Here is a 22,588-nt window from a genome sequence, read left to right as displayed (position 1 = left end):
TCCAAAAAAGCTTTAATTGTTTGTATATTTCTTTCAATGCCCCCAATAGCATGTGAATTATGGCAAGTAGATTCATTATCCAACTTGATGAGTTATCATCACCACAGACTGTGATTTCAGGTATTTCAGTCTTCACGTAATTGTTACTCCTCCTTTTTTGACAAAGATTAATTGAGAATAGCAGTGCCACTATGGTAGGCATTTATATAATCAAGGCCACTGTCATCTATTCTTGGTGTCATAATCCAGACCACAGTTTCACGGCATTGCTGTGAATGCAAAGGAAACATAATAGTGAAATTTAAGAAGGTTAAGACAAAGACAGCAGTACACTTGATTTCAAACCCTATTACCCAAAGGTAATTTAAGATATGGACTCTTAAATTATGTACAATTGTTTCATGAGTAATAAACATTCTATATTAAAGCAGTTCTAAAGGTTTTCACCCTTGAATTTTTTCAAAAAACTGAAAGCTTTTCTTTTTTCCTTGTCCTAAACTTTCACTAGATGTAAACAATTTGGTGGTGACATGCACTAAGGAACCTTGCTGTGAGATTTTGCACTAGAACACAGCACAATAGCTGAAAAAAATAACAGTCGTGGCTATGGTAACCCAAAGTGAAACATGTTATTTGCATCAGTTTATAACCATACTGAGATGCAATTTACACATTACCAATGTAGCAGGACATGATTGGTGTAATCACAAATCACCTATCACATCATGAAGCCACAAAGTGTTTTTTAAATGTTTCTGAAAAGCATTCATGGGGAAAAATGCACAGATCTGGCCCTTGACATCTCATGGGTGATTTAAAAGAAAAGATAAAAAAAGAAAATAATAAAATTTCTGGTTTAAAATATTCTGCGCTTTCATTTTATGTTTTTAATTTCTTTTCTCTCCCTTTTAGTTAGTGCAAACGATATATGCTTAAAACGCCTTCTACTAAAGACAGCAGCAAAACTCCCATGAACTGGCTCCAGGTAAATCACTTGCAATCAGCATTACAGCAAGACAACACCTGACTGACATGTCTCAAGTTCTAGTATTATTTTGAGTTGAGTAAAATCTAGCTTATAACCATTCTAGATTGCTATCTGACCAAGCATAGCTGATTTGCTAAAACTTTAGAAACCTATCCATCATACAGACAGTCCCTGGGTCTGTCTGGCCTGTCCTTCCATTTCCTTCCACATGGAAGCAGCTGTGTGATACCACTGGTGACTAAGTGGTCATAGTCATTGTATGCTCATGACAGAAAGACTTGGGTTTAAAATACAACCAAAACAGTAAGAGGGCTACTGGAAATGTGCCAAATGGGATAAAATCCCATTTCAATGTCAAGTGAATATCAGATTTTATAAAATCATACTTTTTTTTTTTTCTGGTTAGCTCAGAGGAAGCAGGGGAAAAATTTCAGCATAGAAAATACTTCCTGAGCTGCAAAACTTGAAGGGGAAGTTATAGCTATAATGCTCCTGATGCACAAACCAAGCCAGAGAGGAAAGCTGCTCAAACCAACAGTGAGATCCCATCTCTCTATAATGTCCTTCATGACAAGCTCATATTTCGTAATAAGTAATGTATCCCATTCCCCTCAGTCATGGTAAATCTGGTGGTTTTGTTAATCAAAATATTCCTAAGTACTTTTTTCAACAGATTCATTGTCTGCAATTGAAAATTGCACTTGACAGCTTAGTCATGGTGGAAACTGTTTACTTTTTAACTTGTAAATTATTTTGCTGAGAAAAAAATAGTTGCGTAATTTGTTCTTAAACATGAGAAAGCAAGCAATGAAATTGTAGTTTAGTTGTTTTATGTGGGCTGTTTCAGCACGTCTTGAAAACAAACAGATAATCCTGTTTTTATAGAGATAGATTCACTGAAAAAATCTAAAGTGGAAAATACAGAAATGTAACTCAAGCAGATTTAGTTTCATGTAGACAACTTTTAAAAGACTACAGTAGCTCTTTAAGGATTAGGGAACTTTCAGTAGCACAGGCACATTTGCTGAAAATTCTAGAACTTTCATTTTCCCTCGAGAAGTTTTTGGTAAAATTCCCTAACGGACAGTACATTTTTACCTTTTGTTCACATTAGGAGCAGGTAGTAAATATTGAAAAATAATTTATAAACACCACATTTATTTCCAGAGATCAAGTATTCAATTTAATGATGAACTGCAATAAAAACTATGTGCAAATCAGCATTCACGAAAAGAGAACTGTTAGCATGAAATTTGCACTTATGCAAATACTTATTTTCACATTCAGATGCTGCCTAGGGTAAAGCCTATCATCAATGTGTCTGTGAAGAAGGAATTATTCAGGAAATATTTGTCCTCATTGTCTTTGAGGGAAGAGAAGGGAAGACAGCCTCTTTTAACATATGACAGCTATGAACCCTCTGAATAGAAGAATTTATTTTTCTAAAAATCATGGACCTGAAATGAATACTTGTACTTTCCTCCCTTCAGCCCAAGCCTGTGGCTTCTCCATCTGTTCCAGCCACTTTCCACAATGTTATAGAGAAGAAGGTCTTTCTTTGCAGAACTGATTTGGTTTCAGATCCATTACACCCAGGCAGAAAAAGCATTTAGAATATTTAAGAAACCTTAAATGAAGTTCCCAGAAAGGAGGTTGCAATCTCCTGCTAAATTACCTGTGCCATCTGTCCAGAATTTCCTCCACAAATTACTATGAAAACATACAGCCTAGAACATAACAGATCCCCAGATTTCCATGTAGATGTGTTCTTAATGTTCAGTATAATTATCTTCTCAACAAGATTCAGTAATAATCACAGACTTTTCCTTAGGTAATTTAAGGACTTCATAAATGGTGAAGACATTTCAGCATCTTGGTATATATACAGATGAAAGCCATGATCACAGAAAACTTACAAAAATGTCTCTTCAGGGGAAATGAGAGGAGTTTGCTACATTTACTAAATAATTTAGCAGCTGTATTCCCTGTTTTTTCCAGGAAAGGAAAAGGTACATTTTGGCAGAGATGCACAGTGTTAATTTGACTCAGTTGTGCTCTGCATAACAGACTCCTGGGTGTCAGGATGAACAGCTGTGATCTCCCTCAGCTTCTCACCCAGGATCATCCCCAGGACTCAGCATCCTGACTGCCTGCACTCAGCACCTCCCTCAGCAGTAGTGACATGGTATGGATTACAATTGTGACAACCAGCCAGGCTTCAAGAGCTGTGGTTTCTATCATGGGTATCCACTGTGATCTAGATACCTTAATGCAATTTACATTTACACAGGACAGGCTTTCTTGAAAGAAAGATCAACAGCCTCTCAGCAGAGAGAGCAGCATTCCAAAATATTGGCAAAATATTGCCACTGATGAGTAACGTTTGCTGAACTCATTTGGTGTCTGCCTGAAAATTGCTCATGAACAGTTAACAAGATTCTCAACTGTGCTCATTATCTGGAGGATTATTCTTGATGTGCAGTCAGCTCATAAAAGGTTTGCTGCAAATACAGTCCTCATCAAGACAATTACTTACAGAAGTTACACAGTACAGCTTTCTGTGCTCTGACTGGGTGGCTTCTCCGGCTTGCACAGCATGGGCTGTGAATAGTGCAATTAAGCCCACAACTTTGTGTCACAGTACTGAAACACAATGCTGAACATTTGCTTTTTGCAATCATCTATCCTCAATGCTTGAGCCTTTTATTACTTCTAGTATGACTATCAGGTTAGAAAAAGGGACAGATTGAATTAAAACAATTCTATAAGCAAGGATCCAAGAGCTTAAACACTGCCACTGCCCTGCTAGAAAGCTTTCTTTCACTCCAAAGAAGACAGGAAAGAAGGTGACACTTCCTTTGCCTGTGTAATTGCCCCCAAATGTGATAAAGTCTATTCCAACAGGCAAAATCCAAAGCTGATAAAAGCTTTCCACTCTCCCTGTGACATCCTATATGCTCCTGGTTAGAAGGTCTTTGAATTTCAACACCAAATTCAAGAAGATCATGGCACAACTGAAAAAAAAAAGTCATCCTTATAGTGATGATATACTGAATCCATTATCAGGACTAAAATACAATATATAAATTAATTTGCTACACAAATATTGAAGGGAGTTTTTACTAATAAATATTTACTACTGGTGAGGTTAAAAATATTCTGAACAACTTCTGGGCAAACTGCTAAAGGAAGTAAAGTAACATGGGCATTTAAGTGTTTTCAGTTGTTATTCTGATCATAGTGATCTTAGTTCACATACATTATTACTCCTCTTTTCCAAATGAGTAATTAACACAAATTTTTTAATTCACTACAATTTGAGTACATTAATTTTAGACTCTGATTTCATTCCTTTTAAGTCACATCCTTGATATACAAGTCCCACAAGGCTGTAAATTTGTTTCAGGTCACAACATATGACAACAAAAAGGTTTGCTGTCACAGACTTTGATACTGTGAATAATTTTGCAAAATCCCTAGAATTATTCCAATGTTGCAGGTGCTTGTTTAGGATCTTGATTAATTTAGCATCATCTTTAATAATAGAATTTGGCAACCTCTGAAATTCTTGTCTGCTAAAACATCACAAAGTAAGTATTTTACTGCTTAGTTCATATTTCTCTGCCTAATCAAGCTATGTATTTTCTTGTCCATGCAAGCTAAACATTACTGAAATTACTGGGCAGGACCAATGTTACCAGAAATAATTTGTAGGAGCATTTGCCCTGTGGCCAAAAAAATACACAACATAGCTACTTATCCAACCCCCTCTGTGATACTACAAAGCGGAAGAAAGATTGGTCCTGGAGGCAATAATAATCTCACCTAAATTATAGACCAAGACTTCTCAGCTAATTTGGTATTGTATTTACATTATTTGCCAATTTTGCTTACGCTGTTTTCTTTCAAATCTCTTCCCCATGTGTAGCAAAAAGCTCAAGTAAAGAAGGAACATGAACTTTAATTTTTACATCTTCATCTCACAAGAGTTGGAATAGCAGAGAGACTTCCTGTGAGGAGGAATAGGAGGGAGCTTTCGTTTTGGTTTTCCCCTCAATCTTCCCAAAAAATAATTAAATTTAAAATTTCACTCATCAGAAAACTACAGCCAGCTCACTCTTAACCACTTCACCTACACTTTGCTCAAAAATTCTGCAGGGTTGGTGTAAAACACTCCAAACCAAAGCACACCATGTCAACTCTTATTTTTCTTTTTAAAAGGCAAAGTAAACAAAAAAAAAAAAAAAAAAAAAACAAAAAAAAAACACAACAACAACAAAAAAAAAAAAAAAAAAAAAAAACACAAAAAACCAAACAAACAAAAAACCCAAAAAAAACCCACCACCAAGTACACAACAGAAAAAGAGAAACCTTTTTCAGGAAACAGCAATCCAGGGGCCAATACAAAAAACATTCATCCCACATAGTTACCTACAGATTTCATATCTGAGAAAAAAATTCCCTACAAAAGCTCAAAAAGTTTCTTCAAAATGGAGTAAGGCTTTTATTGCTTCTAATCCTTTCAGAGCACACAAGATTGGATGTCACAGCCATGACATTGCTGGACTGAAAAGCTATTTTATGTAATTTTGCAGTTTGTAAGAAGCATTGGTTACAATTTTCCTTTCCCTCAGATATCTCCACAGTGCTCCTGGTAACTAATGCACCTGCCCTTATGAGGGAAAAGAGGTAGGACATCATACACTTTTAGATAATGCGATATATAGTTTCCTAAAATAATACATCATATGCAGAATATAGCATTTATTTGTGAGACCTTAATGCTGGAGTCCATTAAACACACTGAGCTACATATCTCTCACTCTACATCTCCAATCAATGACTGCTGTACTTCTTTCTTTATTAACACAGTTTTCTAGACTTTACACTCTTGTCTTCATTACATTATGGCTGTTTGCACTTGGTGTTTTCCTCACTGGCATTGCCAGTGGGAGCATTAGCAGAGCTTCCCAGTGAAGCCAGAAACAAAACCAACTTACCAGATCAGGGATGGGTTTTGCCTTTCTCAGAACTGTATCACAGCAGGTTGATAAAGCATGATACATCTCCTCTCCAGACATTACAGTAGCACCTGTGTATAAATTTATCACAACTGTATTTATTTACAAGGATGTACATGTGTCTGCCCTGCCAAGATCATTGGGTTCTGCAGTCCTATAGAGCAATTAAAGGTCTCACTTAAATGCACTGCTCCCAAACGTTTGCTGCTACTGCTTGGTAGGAAAAGATCACAAACCCTGAGTCCTGTGACAAGTAATGAAGGAGATCACAGCCCACCTCTACCTCATTAAATTGCCCCAATTGTAGGGCAAAACCAATTAAAAGTGATGAAGCTCTGAAACAGGCAAAAAATTCACATTACCCTATTTTGTGAAAGGGAAGAGCAGTAGGTGGGTTCTGGTCATTAAATAATTAAAAGTGCATTAATGAAGACTAGCTATAAGACTTTATGAGGAGATGACAGTCTGTATAGACTTAGCAAATGTTCAGGTTGTTTCTCTGCTGTTCTTAAGCCTCGGAGTGAAATGATGACACAGGGTACCTAACTGTCCTTTCACTCCGACTGCCTGCCTAGAGGGGCATCTGGCTGCAACGTGTTGGTGGTGTGAAATCAAAGAGGACATTTCTAAGACAGGGCTTCTATTTTTTACCTGAATACATATTTTGTTCTATCCAAAGTAAATGTTAAATATTTCAGAGACTCTTGCAGAAAGCTCCTCTGTTGCATGCTTCTGCTATCCTTTAGCTCTGAAGTAACGCAACAGTAAAACTCAGGAAGGTGGAGCCTACAGGCACTCTCCAGCTACTGATGTGCCTTGGAGGAGTCAGCACTGAGCTGGCAGGCTTGAGGCAGCTTGTCTCATCCACAAAATGATGATAAACAAAACTGGTTCCCAGCAAACTTGCTAAGAGTAATGGAAGGTTCAGGGCTGGCTCATGCCCTCGATCCAGGAAAGTCTCAAAGCTACCTGATGCTAGAGGCAAGACTGGAACAGCACAGGATAGGGCTGCCAGTGCAGGAACCCTGCCTGTCCAGGCAGGCAACTCTCTGCACACCAGCCGGTGAAGTGCCACCATTACTAGGCTGCCATGGTGATTTATCTTTCATGGTACACAAGTGATGTTTGCTCATTGAAAGACTGGTCTGGGGGGAGAGGAGAAGGAAGGCAACAAGAATAACTGAACTGTGTTAATTTATTTTTAGAGTTTTATGGAGTCTACTCGAGTGCTGATCTTTACATGGGTAAGACAGCTTACATATCTCTCTCTCTTCTGTACCTTTCCCAGTCAGTTCCATTCTGTCTGATTTCCACCAAAGCGTGTTCTTGTTAGCAGGACAGACATTAACATTTAGACCAAATTAGATTTGTAGGTTTTTGGGTGCATAGCTGCCACAGATGTTGTCAATCCTAGAATAAAGTACACTATTTTTCACTCTTTAAATAATTTTAAAATGTTCCACAGCACATTTTGAAAGACTGGCCAGAAGAAATTCTAGGAAGCAAGAAAATGCTTAAAACCATAAAATTATTTTCATATACCTTTAAAATTATCTAAATGGTCAACATGCTATGCATACTTTCTTTTACTTAAAACCATCTGCGAGAAATTACCAATCATAAAGGCATTACCTCAGTTACGCTGCTCTATTCCAGTATGCTATTATGCATTTTGATCCCTCATGAGAAAAAAAGGAGTATCTGAGAAATGCATTAAGACACTTAGCTTATTAATGGCCAACCATATATAAGCTCATTTTTCTTGCCCTAGGCTTTTATAATCTCGCAATGGAAAATTTTTCTTCATATTTTTCAGAAATAACAGAAAATTCCAAGAAATGGAAGCTGCTGCTAGTAAAAGAAGAAAAGCTGAGTACCATCAGGGTTAATAGCTCCTATTTGAGATCCATGAATGATTACAGAGTTACTTTTCTATATCGAACTTTCAAGTTTCATTAATAATATGCTGCCTCTCCAGGATACAGGTGCACTCACCGTACAAAGGCTATTTGTTCATCACATGAAATAGAAGAGCTAGAGGAACAATGGCTTCAAAGGTCTCATGTTTATACATTTTGACAGTAGTTTGCTGGGCAAGCGCTCTTTGGTACTTAAGTATAACTCGTCCTACTTCTTCCTATACGGGCCACAGACAGGTCAGTAGCATATCCATAGCCAGAAAAAATGTTTCCTTTGGCAACATAAGAACTCGACCTATAAATCCACATTCCTTTGACTTCCTTATCAATGAACCCAACAAATGTGAGAAGAACGCCCCGTTCTTGGTCATTCTTATCAGTACGACTCACAAAGAGTTTGATGCAAGGCAAGCCATTCGAGAAACATGGGGAGATGAAAACAACTTTAAAGGAATTAAAATTGCCACACTGTTTCTTCTTGGAAAAAATGCAGATCCTGTGTTAAATCAAATGGTAGAGCAAGAAAGCCAAATTTTTCATGACATTATTGTGGAGGATTTTATCGACTCTTACCATAACCTCACTCTGAAAACGTTGATGGGGATGAGGTGGGTAGCAACATTTTGTTCAAAAGCAAAGTATGTTATGAAGACAGACAGCGATATTTTTGTAAATATGGACAATCTTATTTATAAGCTGCTCAAACCTAACACCAAGCCAAGGAGAAGGTACTTCACTGGTTATGTTATAAATGGAGGACCAATAAGGGATGTTCGCAGTAAGTGGTACATGCCCAGAGATTTGTATCCCGACAGCAATTACCCACCCTTCTGTTCAGGCACTGGCTACATTTTTTCAGCTGATGTAGCAGAACTGATTTATAAAACCTCCCTTCATACCAGACTTCTTCATCTTGAAGATGTGTACGTTGGACTCTGCCTTCGGAAGCTGGGCATTCACCCCTTCCAAAACAGTGGCTTCAATCACTGGAAAATGGCCTACAGCTTGTGCAGGTACCGCAGGGTGATCACAGTGCACCAGATAACACCAGAAGAAATGCACAGAATTTGGAATGACATGTCCAGCAAGAAACATCTCAGATGTTAAGATTTTTACAAATGTAAATACCTTTTTTTAAATTTTGGTTGAGTTTGGTTATTTTTTGACAAAGTGATCTGCTGATTTACAGGTTAAACTGTGGGATATTAACTGTGAGAGGATTTTTAATGACTGATTTTTCATTCTCGCTTTGACTACTGGTTTACAAACTTCAGGCTCTTTTTCATAAGGACATTATGCCAACTGAAAGGATCTAGAGTCAAATCTCAGATTTTGTATATTATCATCTATTGCACATATCCATTCTTGCATCTGTGTGTAAAAGGACAATAATAAACTATTACGAGCTGCTTAACAGTTCACACCCCAGCCTCTGAGATAAGACTCAGGCTTCTAAGAAATGAAGAATTACAAACATACTTTTATTCTTTTTTTGACGCCCTACAACCATCTCTATTTAGAGCATTGTTAATAAATTAAGCAGTATACATTTGCACTGAACTTATATACCTACTTTGACATGTGTATTTTACAGTACATGTGTAATTCCCAAATAGCTTACTAATGGCGTAATCGCAGAATTTAGACAGGTAAGAACATCAAAGTTTCATTGGCTTTAGAAACAAACCCACACACTGAAATACACTTTCATCCACAAAATAGTATTTCTTTAAATTATTTCAGAATAACCCATTTCTTTACACTTCCTAAAATAGCCCATAAAATATGTAACACAATTTAAAAATGAAGTAGAATCTGTAGGTGAAATAAGACAGGAGAGATGTATGAAAAACTATCTTAAAAATATATGGGAAAAGCATGAATATCTTAACTTTTCATTTCAAAGCAAGGCACTGTCTCTCACTAGTATCAATGGATTCTCCATAGCAATATATAATTATATTGAATGCAAAAAGTGTCAATAAGCAGCATATTTCTTCAAGATCAGTCGGTGCACTATTTACCTAAAAACAAGTAACACAAAAGCAGCTTTTTAAGGGGAAGCTTTACTTTTTGCTGCAGTACATATAGGATCAAGATTCTAACAGATTTTTAATGGCATAGAAAAGAAGAATTTAGTCAAATAAAAGGATGCAATCAATTTCTGTTGATTGGACAACAGAGTACATAACAGTTATGTACACATTTCACAGCAAAATAGAGGGCTTTTAAAGAAAAACCTATTAAAATCCCCCAAAATCTAGCCTTCTTAAAAACCTTTTAAAGCCCTCAGTTTACTCATCACAGTCAACACGCACTGAGGCCCCACTCAGGAGATCCCCTGGACAGAAATCAAGTCCACAAGATTTATTCAAGTTTCATAATGTGCTTATATGTATTTTGAATATGAATGTTTATGAAATGTTATGAAAACTCTTTGATAAATTCAGGCCATCTCTATTCAGTACCACCTTATAACAAAGAGGTGAAATATGATACTGCTCAGCAAGCAACTTGGAATGAAGAACTCACACAAGTTACAAGAAACCAAATCTCACCAAATATATTATTAGCTGTAGGTTACTCACACCATCCTCAGCACACACAAAGTCTCATTCATTGCAGCTGGCATTATATGTAACATATGCAAAACTGTTAAGTCTGTATGTTATTCAGGATGTCTATAAAGTTGTCGGAAGTTAACTGAAGAAGAATTTAAAGGGAAACTTTGACCTGATTTTGCCATAGATGTACACAGCACTTTACAACAGTAACAGAGGAATGAAGATGCTACCCTAAAAGGTTTGCAGTTTCATGGCAAATTGTTAGTCTTGTTCACAGATGCAGCACTATCATTTCAAAAGAAACTACTTGTAAATAAGGTAAAGTGTACCTGGCCTCTAAGTCACTAGCAGGAGCCATCTCAAGCAAATCAATGTCAGATCTAAAGATGAAGCTACACAACAGGCAGCCTAGGAGTTACTGTTAACAGGAGCTTGTGTACCCTTCCTAAATAAAAATAACCCAAAACAAAACCCCAGTAATTTTTATAAAAACGCTAAATCTCTTGCAGCATAATTAAGAGTTATCCTTCGCTAGTCAATCTAGTCCTTCTTAAAGCTGCTATGTCCTATCAAACTCAGGACTCCCAAGGTACAAATAAAATTGTGTACGCGAATATATAACATGCAGATTGGGTGAAGTGCAGATTTCCTTACACAAGTCCCACAATATTCTTGTTTATGAATGGAAATGAGGGTGAAATTCATCCCCAGCCCTTGGGTAAATCAGACAGCACAGATGCCATCCTACCCAGAACACACTTTGTAGTAATTTGAACCCACAGGCTGCAATAACTTCTGCTATCCCTCTGCACTGTGTAGTAATTTGGGGGTTCTGAATCACAAGCAAATGGATTTGGTTGCCTTACTTCTGCTGATGCTTCTGTGGCCTTTGGTTAGTAATCAGGAGGACAGCAGGGCTCCCAATCCAGATACCTCAGGGCTCAAGTAGCATGGCAGCCTTGAATTTCTCCTAGTACAAGTAGACTTGCATTAATATTGCAAGGTACACCTTGAAAATATTATCTGAAAAAATGTATTTCCTGCCATTTATAAATAGATAGACCTTCAACAGAAATGTAAATGTTCATCTTGAAACTGATGTACATATTTCTAAGGCATTTTCTTCTGTATTCAGCTGTATATATGTGTAAGTCTGCTTGCTATGTAGCATTCTGTTATGCATGGAGCTGAGTGAGGCATTATATTTGTCCAGTGTTTCAAGAGCCTTAAGCATGTGTGCCCTAACTTTTGAATGTACAAGATACTTTTTCTTTTGCTGTCAAGTGAATTGAAAACAACACAACAAAAGCCTAATTTTCTACTTCTATTAATTTTCTGATATCAGACTTCACTAACTCGTTACACTTAGATTTATTGTTTTCTCTTTGCTCAGAAATTTCAGTATTGGAACCTGGATATAGAAAGGTAGCAATACATCTACTCATATGGACAGCTGTCCCTTCCAGTCAGTAGTATTTGTGCCATGTGGGATACTGTTAAGAAACAAATGTTTTCAATAGACTTCCTTTACTCAAAAAAATATGTACATTACTTAAAGGTCATTTTGTTTCATTGGGCATGGGACAAATGACAATTTGGTTATACATGCTGGCTTCTAGTCACTTCAAAAGTGACTGTAATCATATTTTGTTTCCAAAATGCATACGAACAAAGCACATTAAGCGAAGCAGCTGGGGAGGAAGTGCCTCTCTTTAGGAGGAATTTTTTCACAAAAGTGTTTTTTCTTTTTTATTTTGCTAAAACCATGAGAGTATTTAAACAGAAGTCTCAAGGTTCATTTTCCATATCTCCTAATAATAATGTTAAGTATCAATTTTGATTCTTTGAGATTTTTTTTGTCTTTATAATGTAGACAGCAATGGCAATCTGTAAATGAAGAGTGTAATTAACTAGAAAAGCTTGTCAACAGTAACCGAACTTTAGGTGTATCATTATATATGACTGGCTGTACTTATGTATTTATTTGTCTAAACTGTATATATTGTTTTATCTATAGTGTCTGTAGGAGTGCATTCTTTTAGATTAATGTATTATTTACAGTTTTGTGGGATTGCCAGCAAAGCTGCTAATCAAGATACTATTTTTTTGTATCAATGTCAAATAATAATAAAAATCAAGTGAAAAATTGAAGGTGGCCTGTAAGTTTTCTTCTTCACTTCTTTCTAGAAATGTAAACTGTATTACCTGAAAACACAGTATCAGTGAACTGGCTCATTTTTCATGAGGAAGAATATTGTGCTGTAAAAGCAGATTTTAAAAAAATAATTGAAAATAATAAACAAAACAAAATATTACTTTTATTCATCATTTGTGCAACAACTTCATCAAGCTGATGTCCACACAGATCAGGTGTACTACTTCATCTGAAGCCAAAGATGTAATATTAATGCAGTCATGGCAATGTCAGGCAATATATAATAGATGGGTTCATCCTCTGCTCTGCCCTATTCAGCTGCTTTGGCATCCCCAGCCAATGAGACCCAGGTTTGACCATTCTAAGGTGGCAAAGCTTTTTGACACCCTCAGCATGGCTCTTCTGCTACTTGCATGGTGTCTTAACATGTGGGCTTGCAGCCACCAAAAGCTGCACACAGGAGAAAAGGAGAAATGCCCCAAACCCCACATCTCATAAAACCACAAGTTTGAGGTTGCTGTGTGACCACCAGGGTCACACATACAGAGGGAAGGGGTCCTCCCCAGTCTCTCATAGACACATTGACCCTGACAGAGCCTTTTGCTTCACCCCCCACAGAAAAGCACCAGAAAATCGGTGATGAATCACAATCTGAATACACCCAGATTACCCAGTTTGTCTCCTAACACAAAATATTAAAATACTGTTTTGTCTCTCAGAAAGGTCTTGGCAACTTTAGGGTCCTCATATCAAAATAAAAGCGCAAAACAAAATAACACAAAAGTAGGAAAAAGTCCCTTTCCTTGTAAGAACTGGCGAGAAAAAATTCCTCTCTTCCCATTCTTCCTTTTGCAGTTTCTTATATAGAACAAAATATCTAACCTCTTTTCCACTGGCTTTAGAACTCAATGCCCAAAATTCATTCATGAAATGGAGGGGGGAAAAAAACCCACCCCTGAAAAGAAAGGTAGCTTTTGCATACCAAAGTGTATTTCCTTTGGGTCACCTGTTCCAGAAGTAGTTGAAGCCTGCAACAGAGTCCTCAGGCATCCCAGGAGTGTCTGCAGCAACACAGCAACCTTACAAACTATAATGAGATGCCTTAAACCAACCAAGAGTTTCACATAGAGTAAAACCCCTCCAATCGTTTTCATCTCCCTTGTTTCCACCGAAGCAGCCTAATTGCAACACTTACATGGTGTTTAATTAATAGACAGCTTGGAGATATACAGATATTAGCACTAGTAGGGGGTAGATTTCATGTAGCTTGATTATTAATTTCAAGCATTCTATTTTCTCATTTACTTAATTGATTGTCATAGATTTCCAGTGAAATTTGCACTGCCCTAAGTGAAAAAGTATGCAAAAAACCTTCTTAAAACCGCTGACTCTGGCCTATTAAAGCAGAAACACACCAAAAAAAAAAGAGATCTGTATGGCACAGAACACTGTACTGAATAGCATCTGCTTCCTTTTCTCTTGTTAAAAATACGAATTTATGAAATGGCAGAAGAGGAGTCATCCGAGGAGAAAAAGAAGAAAGAATGTACCTTATTTATTTAACCAAGTTGTGTCAAATATCACCTCTGATGACTTGCCTAACACAGCAAAAAAATCTATTTTTCTGCTAGGTCTGCATATTAGCTGACTACATTATATCTCTGCCTCACCTGAAAGAGCCAAGAGCAAGAGGCATTTATTTGCCATGCAAGATTTATCCTTGAGCACTTACTCTGCAAAGGCAGCATTACATAACAAGCTGGACAGAATTAAGTGCAGTGATTTCGTAATGCAGACAACTTTTATTTCGGGGAAGCAAATACCCCAAACTTGAAGTGTGCTGGCTAACATCTACCATATCCGCATCTATCAAGCGTCCCTTTTTTCTTTAAGAGCTCCTTTCTCTGGCCTATTTTCTAACATGACCTCTTTCTTCAAAGAGAAATGGGATCTCTAGGTACCTTAGGACAGCAGTAAAAGCAAGGCGGGAAGCAGAGAGCACCCTACAGCATCATTACAAGCCTTTTACTTGATTTACAAAAATCACTTAGCTTCACTCTGTTCTTCTGTACTTTTAATCTGCTTCAATCTGGTACATTTCCCTGTTATTTCCATCACTCACTCCATTTTCCTTATGTGATTTTACATAGTTCAGCATTCTGCCATCTAAAAGAAGTAACCATTCCTACCAGCCACAAAAGTAAGAACCCAGTGTTTTTGTGAAGAGAGGGCCCTTGCCTGAAGAGTTTACAGTCCTACACTGTCTCATACCTGGCAAACTGCATTCAGCAAGTTTCAGGGCACAAGTAGCACTTGAAGTAGTTCCTTCAAGAATCTTTTCTTTGATATTGCCTCTTTTAGGTATATGGAAAAAAAAGATCTATCATCTTTCATCTTGCCTCTGCCTGCAGAGATCATTATCACAAGTCTAAGATTGGCGCTTTTTTCCTTACTCCTTCTACTTTCCTCACATAACATTGGGTAGGTCATCAGAATTTAAAACAGCATTTTTTCATGTTTCCCTTTAACTCCCACTTAATCAAGTATACTTTATCCCACAATTTCAATGTTTTAACCTTTTTAGCTGCTTCTGCTCTCTGTGTTGCCTCCACTCTCCTCATATCTTCCTAATAGTCAGATATCTGGTATTGAATCTATTACAAGAGTATTTGCATGAAGCCTGAACACAGCAGTACTTTTCTCTGTCGCTGTCTGAGGTATCAAGAACTGCATTATTGGATTAGTTTCACCACACAGGACAGCTTATCTTACTACTATCACATACAAAGCAGAAAATGAACTTCTGCTAGCATCTGGGACAGACAGTAAGTCTACAGGGCTACAGCAGCCATAGACATGGGAGGTGTTGCAAGGGAAACTTCCCAGTCTGCCCATGCCCGAGGCTCTGGCGGTCGCACTCCCAAGGCCACACTTCCACAGCTGGGGCCGGGGTAACGCAGAAACGGCTCAAGCTGGTGCCTCCGAGGAGCGTCCCTCAACAAAAGAACCCCTGGGCTTTGATCCCCTCAAGCGCCAGCGCAGGAAAGTCTCAGCTCCCGCAGTGTGCCCGTGCCCATCCCCCGGCCGGCAGCACCGCCCTCCTGCCCTTTGTCATGCAGAGCTGGCAGCTCACGGCCTCTTCTCTCCCACCCAGAGCTCAATCTGCAGCTTCAAGCCAGTTACCTGCACCTGAGTATTCCTCAACAGCTGTCTGCACATAGCCCTAGTCTTTAAAAGTATGCAGTTAATGAGTTTTACATAGAACACCATTTCCCCTCACAAAGGCCACAAAAAGGTCCAGAGCATTCAGGACAAACTCTTCAAGGTGCACCGAGGCTTTATATATGTTTACCATCACTTTGGCAGGATGGGTTATGAAATGAAGTATTGCTGCCTCTGGAGAGTGGTATCCCGTACGGATGAGGCTTACTGTACTTCCCAAGCACCGTTTTATTCTAAGCATATCTGTACTTTGAACTAGTAAAGCAGCTGATGCCAAGGTTGATGATAGGCTGCTGTAATTGGTCATTAAAAGGCAGTATTATTTACTGCCTTTTTTCTTGGATTCAGCATTTCTACACAAGGGGATAAAACTAATGGGCTAGAACAAAGACTATATACAGCATGTAATTAAAAGTACATTTTTAATAGGGGAACACACATGCACACAGTGCAGGTGCTGTCACAGAAGTCGAGGTTATGGAAATACACATTTTAATTTGTATTATACTGCAATTTAGCTGTTACTTCAAACAGATGGGTGAGTTTTGCAACATTTTTAAGCTGATTTAATTATTTGCAAAGGTATTGGCTTGTGTTAATTGGTGCAATAAATTACACAATGGTTCACAGATTCCATTAAAAAGGACTTTGAACATGTAGTACCTATAGGAAAATAAACTGAGCCTTGCAAGTCAGTATTTGACAAAACAGTTACTGGATGTTTGTTTTATCAGTGCATAAACAAGATCAAAAAAGCACACCATTCACACAAGACAATGTGCTTAACATGATAGATAACGATGTGTAATTTTATCTCAGAGACAGGTGAATGTTGGAGACAATATATCCAGCCATATGCCTAGAGGAATGATCAGACTAAGTAAATTTAAGTGGGTTACCCCTACTTTTCCCCAAAAAACCCCACTAGTTGTGTGCAATTTATCTAGTGCGGGATGATTACTGTCATCCTTCTTTAGGACAAAGTCATTTCCTGAAACATGAGACATGGGGAAGAAGTTCCACAAGCACAGGTAATAGCTTTTGAAATATCTAGGCCTCTACTCTAATCAATTTAAGGTTTAAGCTCCAGATGTTGCTTCTTGTCTTGAACTCCAAGAATTTCCAAAATCCCCTAAAGGCAACAAGTAGAAAAATGTCTAGCCTGTTAAGTACCACAGAAAAGTACACCTGTATTAGACAGCCAAACAAACTCTGTAGTAGCAGTAATAGGAAAGCTTTCTAGTACAAGCAGGCAAAAACCTTGCAGGATCTTTGGTTACACTTTGGCATAAAGTTTACACTGGGAAACAGCACATTTTACTTTGGAGAAAAGATGATGGTGGCCCAAAGTGTTACATTTTAGGATTTCTAGGAACTAAGGAGAGTAAGGAGAGTGAACCTTTAGCAGACAAATGTACCTCATTTGTGATAAATCATCTATTTCCTGAACATTTAAAATGAAATGCTTATAATTTTTTTTCATGGTTTTGAAATTGCTGTGCTGGAAATGTCATTGGAAACAAGCTTGCATTCTTATCTTCTGCTGAACACCAGAGATATACCACTTCAGAAGAGTACATTATGTTTTATTTGAATGCTGGGACAGACTAACAGTAAGTAAACTAAAAATCATATGAATTGTCAGTGTTAATACTACCACCTGACCATGTTTTCCCTTTCCACCTCTGATCATCAATAACTTAATTCTTTTCTTTTCTATGCCTTTCATTTCAATAGCACCTAACAATTTATTATTTTTTAATGCATCACAATTTCTGCAAAGCTGCATTTTGTTTAGGTGGAAAAAAATGCTTAATGTAATGCAAACTTTTAAAAGAAAAACCAGAAAAAATTGCATCTGGAAAATTGTACTTGCATGCACATGGCTGGCTGGCAATATGAAATAAAGAAATAAAATGAGAAACATTTGCTTTTTCCTCAGCAAGTACTGGGAGGATAGGTGACAGCTCATGAGGAGAGATTAGGGCAAACAGCACTGCCCTTTCCCAGCTATTACTTTTACTAGTTGTGCTGTTGTTTGAGAGCTAGAAAACCTGATCTAATCAAAGACTGAGTGTTGGACCAGAAGACCTTTAAAGGTCCCTTCCAATCCAAACTAGTCTATGGTTCTGTGTTACTGCACCTTGCAGGGGGTTGGACTAGATGACCTTTTAAAGGTCCCTTGCAACCCACACCATTCTATGATAGGAAGCAAAAAGAACATCACATCATCACCACCCACAGGTGAAGAAACTCCAGACAGGAGAAGAAACAAAGGAGCCTTATATACAAGGACTAGACACAAAAAAATTTGGGAACTGCAGAAATTTTAGTGGAAGCTATACACTATGGATAACAAAAATACTAATTTCTCTGAAGCCTATGTCAGATAACAAAGCTTTAGAAAAATAAACATATTCTGAAATTTCACGTACACCAGTGCTTCTAATTTGCACGTTTATTCTCCGTTTGCTGTAATGCCAGGACGTGTATTTGCTTTAAGCAATAATTCACAACGGGTGAGGCAACATCATCTGTGCGATTTTCAGCTGCCTAGAACACATCAAAAGATTGTCAACAGATTTATCTTAACAGTTCTGAAAGTACATATTTGTGAAACTGTAGTTTTAATCATATCAGGACCCACACCTTGATGAAAAGCAGTGTTTTCAAGAGGAGTAGTACACACTCTGTCTTCTTCCCACAAGTTTTTCCAACATCCTTTCCAATAAATTCAGTTCACTGCACTTAGGCCAAAATTACATGTTTGATATATCAAATTTAAATTATAACAGACCTAATTTAACCATAAACCACATTACATTTCCTCAAGTAATAAGTCACCAATAGGTAAAATTACTAAAGCTTACTTCATTTTTTTTCCAGAAAAACTTCTTCCATGCTAGCTTGAAAGAACATCCACAACAGAAAGAAGTAATGTAAACGGCCTACACCAATAACTTAGCTTCACCTGCCTGATTGTTACAATGGAATTTATATAGGTGCCATTTTGTATCTTGCAAAGTGCATTTATATCCTTGTTCCTAGATTTGCCAATATCTCCACATTATATACAAATAATCTTAGTGTTAACTTACCATAAATTCAGACAGTAATATGATTCAGTTCTACAAGAACAAACCACCTCTCGAGAAGGCAATAAGTTTGCATTTAAGTATAAAACATTGCTTTCAGAATTAAGAGATTTCTTTTGTGACTAAGACAAGGACTGTGATCATTGTTAGATAAGCAGTAGAAGACCTAATTTTCACAGTTTGTTACCTATTTATATTAGCTAGTGTTAACATGCAAGCATATTTGTCTCCAACAGAAGCTTTTGAAAGGTTCTCATTGAGATCTGAGCATGTACGGGGTTTAAATGGTTTTGGTTTGTTTTTTCAAATGCCTTTAAAAATAGTAACAAATTGTAAATTGCATAGATTTATTTTGTCAAGCATTAGTAATGCTCCATTAGCTTAATTCATGTTGACAGACAAACAGAACTGAGGTCTAGTAAGAAAAATGCAAGTTCAGAGGTAACAATCAAAGAAAAACACAGCACAGACATACCAAAAGCTCGATATTGTGAGAGAGAACCAGTCAGGTTTACAGCTACAGAACGGGTTTAGGTTTTTCCACCACATAACTCTTCCGGTATCAAAGCCCTGCTAGATTTTTTCACAGTTACAGTGGTAGCTTTAAAACCACAAATGGCTGCTGGAGTAACTAAACTAAACTCCTGGGGGTGTTTGTTGTACAGAACATTTAGGAATTGCTCAACATGTAATGCAGCTGCACCTTGGGCTCCAGAGCTGACCATCAAGAACTAAATCATGTAAAGCTGAAAGCAAGCTCTGAAATGGTTTTCTAGAAGGGGCAGTTTCCAAGGAAGAGTAGTTTTAAGTTCTGAAAAGAGTCTGCACATAGACCTCTGCATGAACCAAAACACATCTGTGGGACCCAGAGACTATTAGACAGCGGGATGTCCATGGAAAAGCAAAGGCAAGGGAGGGCTAGGGAAACTCAACAAGGGGCCCAATGCCTTACATTTCTCTCAAGTGCTCATTCAAGTACTGTGATGCTGGAACCCAGACAAAAAGATAAATCTGCCTGTAAAAAATGACATTTCAGAACAGAGGAAAAAGAAAACAAAGTATTTTGTGAACTGCAAGGTCCACAGATTCATAGATTGGGACAGAAAAAGAAATACTATGGAGAGCTGAACAATTACTGATGTGATTTTTGAAAAAATCAAATGTCACTTATTAAATTCGTACATGAAGTAGTAGAGTTTTGTTTGTTTAGGAAATTGCTGCCATGTACTTTCTAGATGGGAAGCAAGGACAGCATATAAACAAGCAAGAGCAGCACAAAAAGGTGTGTTTCCTCGAGGAAGTATTAAATACTTTTATCAGGATCTTCGTCCTCACCCTGAGGTTTTTACAGTCATGTACCTCTCTACAAAGTGAGTGCTGTAACCACTGAGTGAAAATAAAGAATTGTACAAGAGAAATGTGCTGGTGCAGGGTGAGAGAACCAGAGCCCAGGTACTTGCTCTCAGGCACTTACAGTCTAAATATAAGCTAGGAGGTAACAAAATACCCTGTTACCTACTGGAAACACTGCACTTGCCACCCTGCTCCACAGAATTTTCTCCTCTCCTCTTCGAATAAATAACAAGAACAGGCTGAGCAGCAAGACTGCACCCAGGCAATGTTCTGGAGGTCCACCCATGCTCCTCACACCTGCACTCTGTACACACAAAGCTCCGCGATCCACAGCAACCAACACCCCGCAGCACAGAGAGAGGATCGGCCCTGCCAGGCAGCCTCTGGGTCACCTTCAGTGCAAGACCTCAACCACCTCCAGAAAGCAGAGCAGACCCAGCTGGAGCAGCTCTGGAGAAGGCTTACAAAAGATGCAAAAAAACAAAATAAAAGTTGTTGCTACAAAACATTATGGTATAAATAATTTCTTCTATGCATTGCCTTGGCAGTAATTAACATAAATACAAAAGGAGGTATACTGGTGTTAGCCCCACCAATCCCTCACTTATGCAATAAAACAGGCCTTTTACAATTATTACCCAGTCAAAATTTAAACGTAGGCTAAAGAACACACTTTGCCTCAAATCAATCTGAGACCATATTATCTGCATGTTTCAGTATGTCAAAGCGTATCCCTCGATAAACCAAAACGGTACCAAACAATTTCAAAATGCCAATTTCATGGCAAGTAAAACAGTCACTTTTCCTTACACTTAAAGACACACATCTAACACACCTGTTGACTCTCCTGAACTGAAACAGAATGTTTGATTTACTTTGCTGTAATTGTTTGTATCCAACAGCTGTTTTCAGTTTAAACTGACACCAATTTGGTATGACACAAGGTTACTGGAGTACTCTTCCAAAGGCTATTTTTAGGGCTTCAGCTTATACCAGAAAAGGGAAAGAATATTAAAGTTACTTAAGTACTGTTACTTTTAGCACAAACTCTTTACGTTGCCTAAACATTTTATAGGGCATATGCAAACATAACAGTCCCCCCCAACAATCCCTATTTGGATTTAAATACATTTAGCTTTACTGTAAGACTTCATCTACAATTACTTTATTAAAAATTAAAATCTTTGGCTATGAAAAAGCTCAACTAAGCTCACAACAGAATATAAAGATGAGAAAAAAAGAGGAAAGAGTAATGCTCATTTGCTTAAACACAGCCCTGCTTTGATTTCCACAGATCAATCCAAGCTATACTACCTCCAAACAGGACAGACCTCAGAGATTAAGACCTTTGTTGGCCTTATAAATCCACAAATACATAGAAATCCATGAGCACACAGCATTTTAAAATGAGTAATTTATGTAACACTAAATAGTAGCTCAGTAGCTCTCATGCAAGAGCCTAGATTAATCTTTGCAAAAATCCTTTTGGGGAAAAAAATAAAGTATCAAGCAATACACAAGTGCAGGAGTTTCCTCACCCTTTCCATCTTTTGCAAAACATCAGGTTTATGGGTGACTTGGCCATGCCTCATCTGACAGGCAAATTTACAAGGTTAGCACTGAACCTAATCAGAGTCAATCAGGAAATTCCTTCTGTCTGGTGTCATTTTCTGCTTGGATAGCTCTGCTATGCTATTATAAATAGAAAAAGCTTGCAGCACAAGCAGGGTAGAAGACTTCAGAGAGATTTTAGTAATCATCTTCCATTCAAATCATACCTACTCTTTAATCACTACTGGATCCTTTTCCATTTTACAGCCCCAGGAGTAAACTGAGGAGCTCATAATCAACACAGATTGGGAGTGAAATTTTAGTCCCACTGAAGCTGTTGTGAAGTATTATTAATTCATGGGGCCGAGATTTCAATAATGGTCCTTCCCCCTGGATTCTCTGTTCTAATTCTAGGTGGATTTCTCCACCCTCTTCCTATTTCTCATAATATAGAGTAAATGCTCCAGTGCTTTGCTTTAATCAGAGGTGATCTAACAAGGAGAGAGAAGAAAGAGAGAAAGAAAAAGATCCTGAATGCAACAGGATTCTTAGCTGATTCTATGAGATGATGGGGACAGTTTCAGGTTTAACAACCTCGGCCAGGTAACTATTCGACTTTTCCTCAATGCAAACACTTACTTCACAAAAACCTTCCCACAGAGCTGAAAAAAATGGTTAGGAATTCTATCTAATTTCACAAATTGCCCATCTAGCACTGTC

The 22,588-nt window shown here is 37.8% G+C and overlaps 1 protein-coding gene across 9 annotated transcripts in view; it reads left to right on the top strand.

Moving 5' to 3' along the window:
• Positions 1–12,618, top strand: part of B3GALT1 (beta-1,3-galactosyltransferase 1) — a 53,795-nt gene extending 41,177 nt beyond the window's left edge. For 3 of the 9 annotated variants that reach the window (XM_082284677.1, XM_082284674.1, XM_082284682.1), the window contains 2 exons: positions 7,215–7,253; positions 7,826–12,618. In XM_082284677.1, coding sequence (XP_082140803.1) covers positions 8,055–9,035 — 981 coding nt within the window. In that variant the 5' untranslated portion in view covers positions 7,215–7,253; positions 7,826–8,054 and the 3' untranslated portion in view covers positions 9,036–12,618. Of the gene's footprint in view, positions 1–912; positions 986–2,738; positions 3,174–7,214; positions 7,254–7,825 lie in introns of those variants that run through there. The other 6 variants (XM_082284679.1, XM_082284676.1, XM_082284675.1 and 3 more) reach the window with 4 other exon arrangements.
• Positions 12,619–22,588: the final 9,970 nt, after the last annotated feature.

Source organism: Coloeus monedula (genome assembly GCF_965178545.1).
Source record: "Coloeus monedula genome assembly, chromosome: 7".
Classification (NCBI taxonomy): Eukaryota; Metazoa; Chordata; class Aves; order Passeriformes; family Corvidae; genus Coloeus; species Coloeus monedula.
This window is presented reverse-complemented; position numbering and strand designations above follow the sequence as displayed.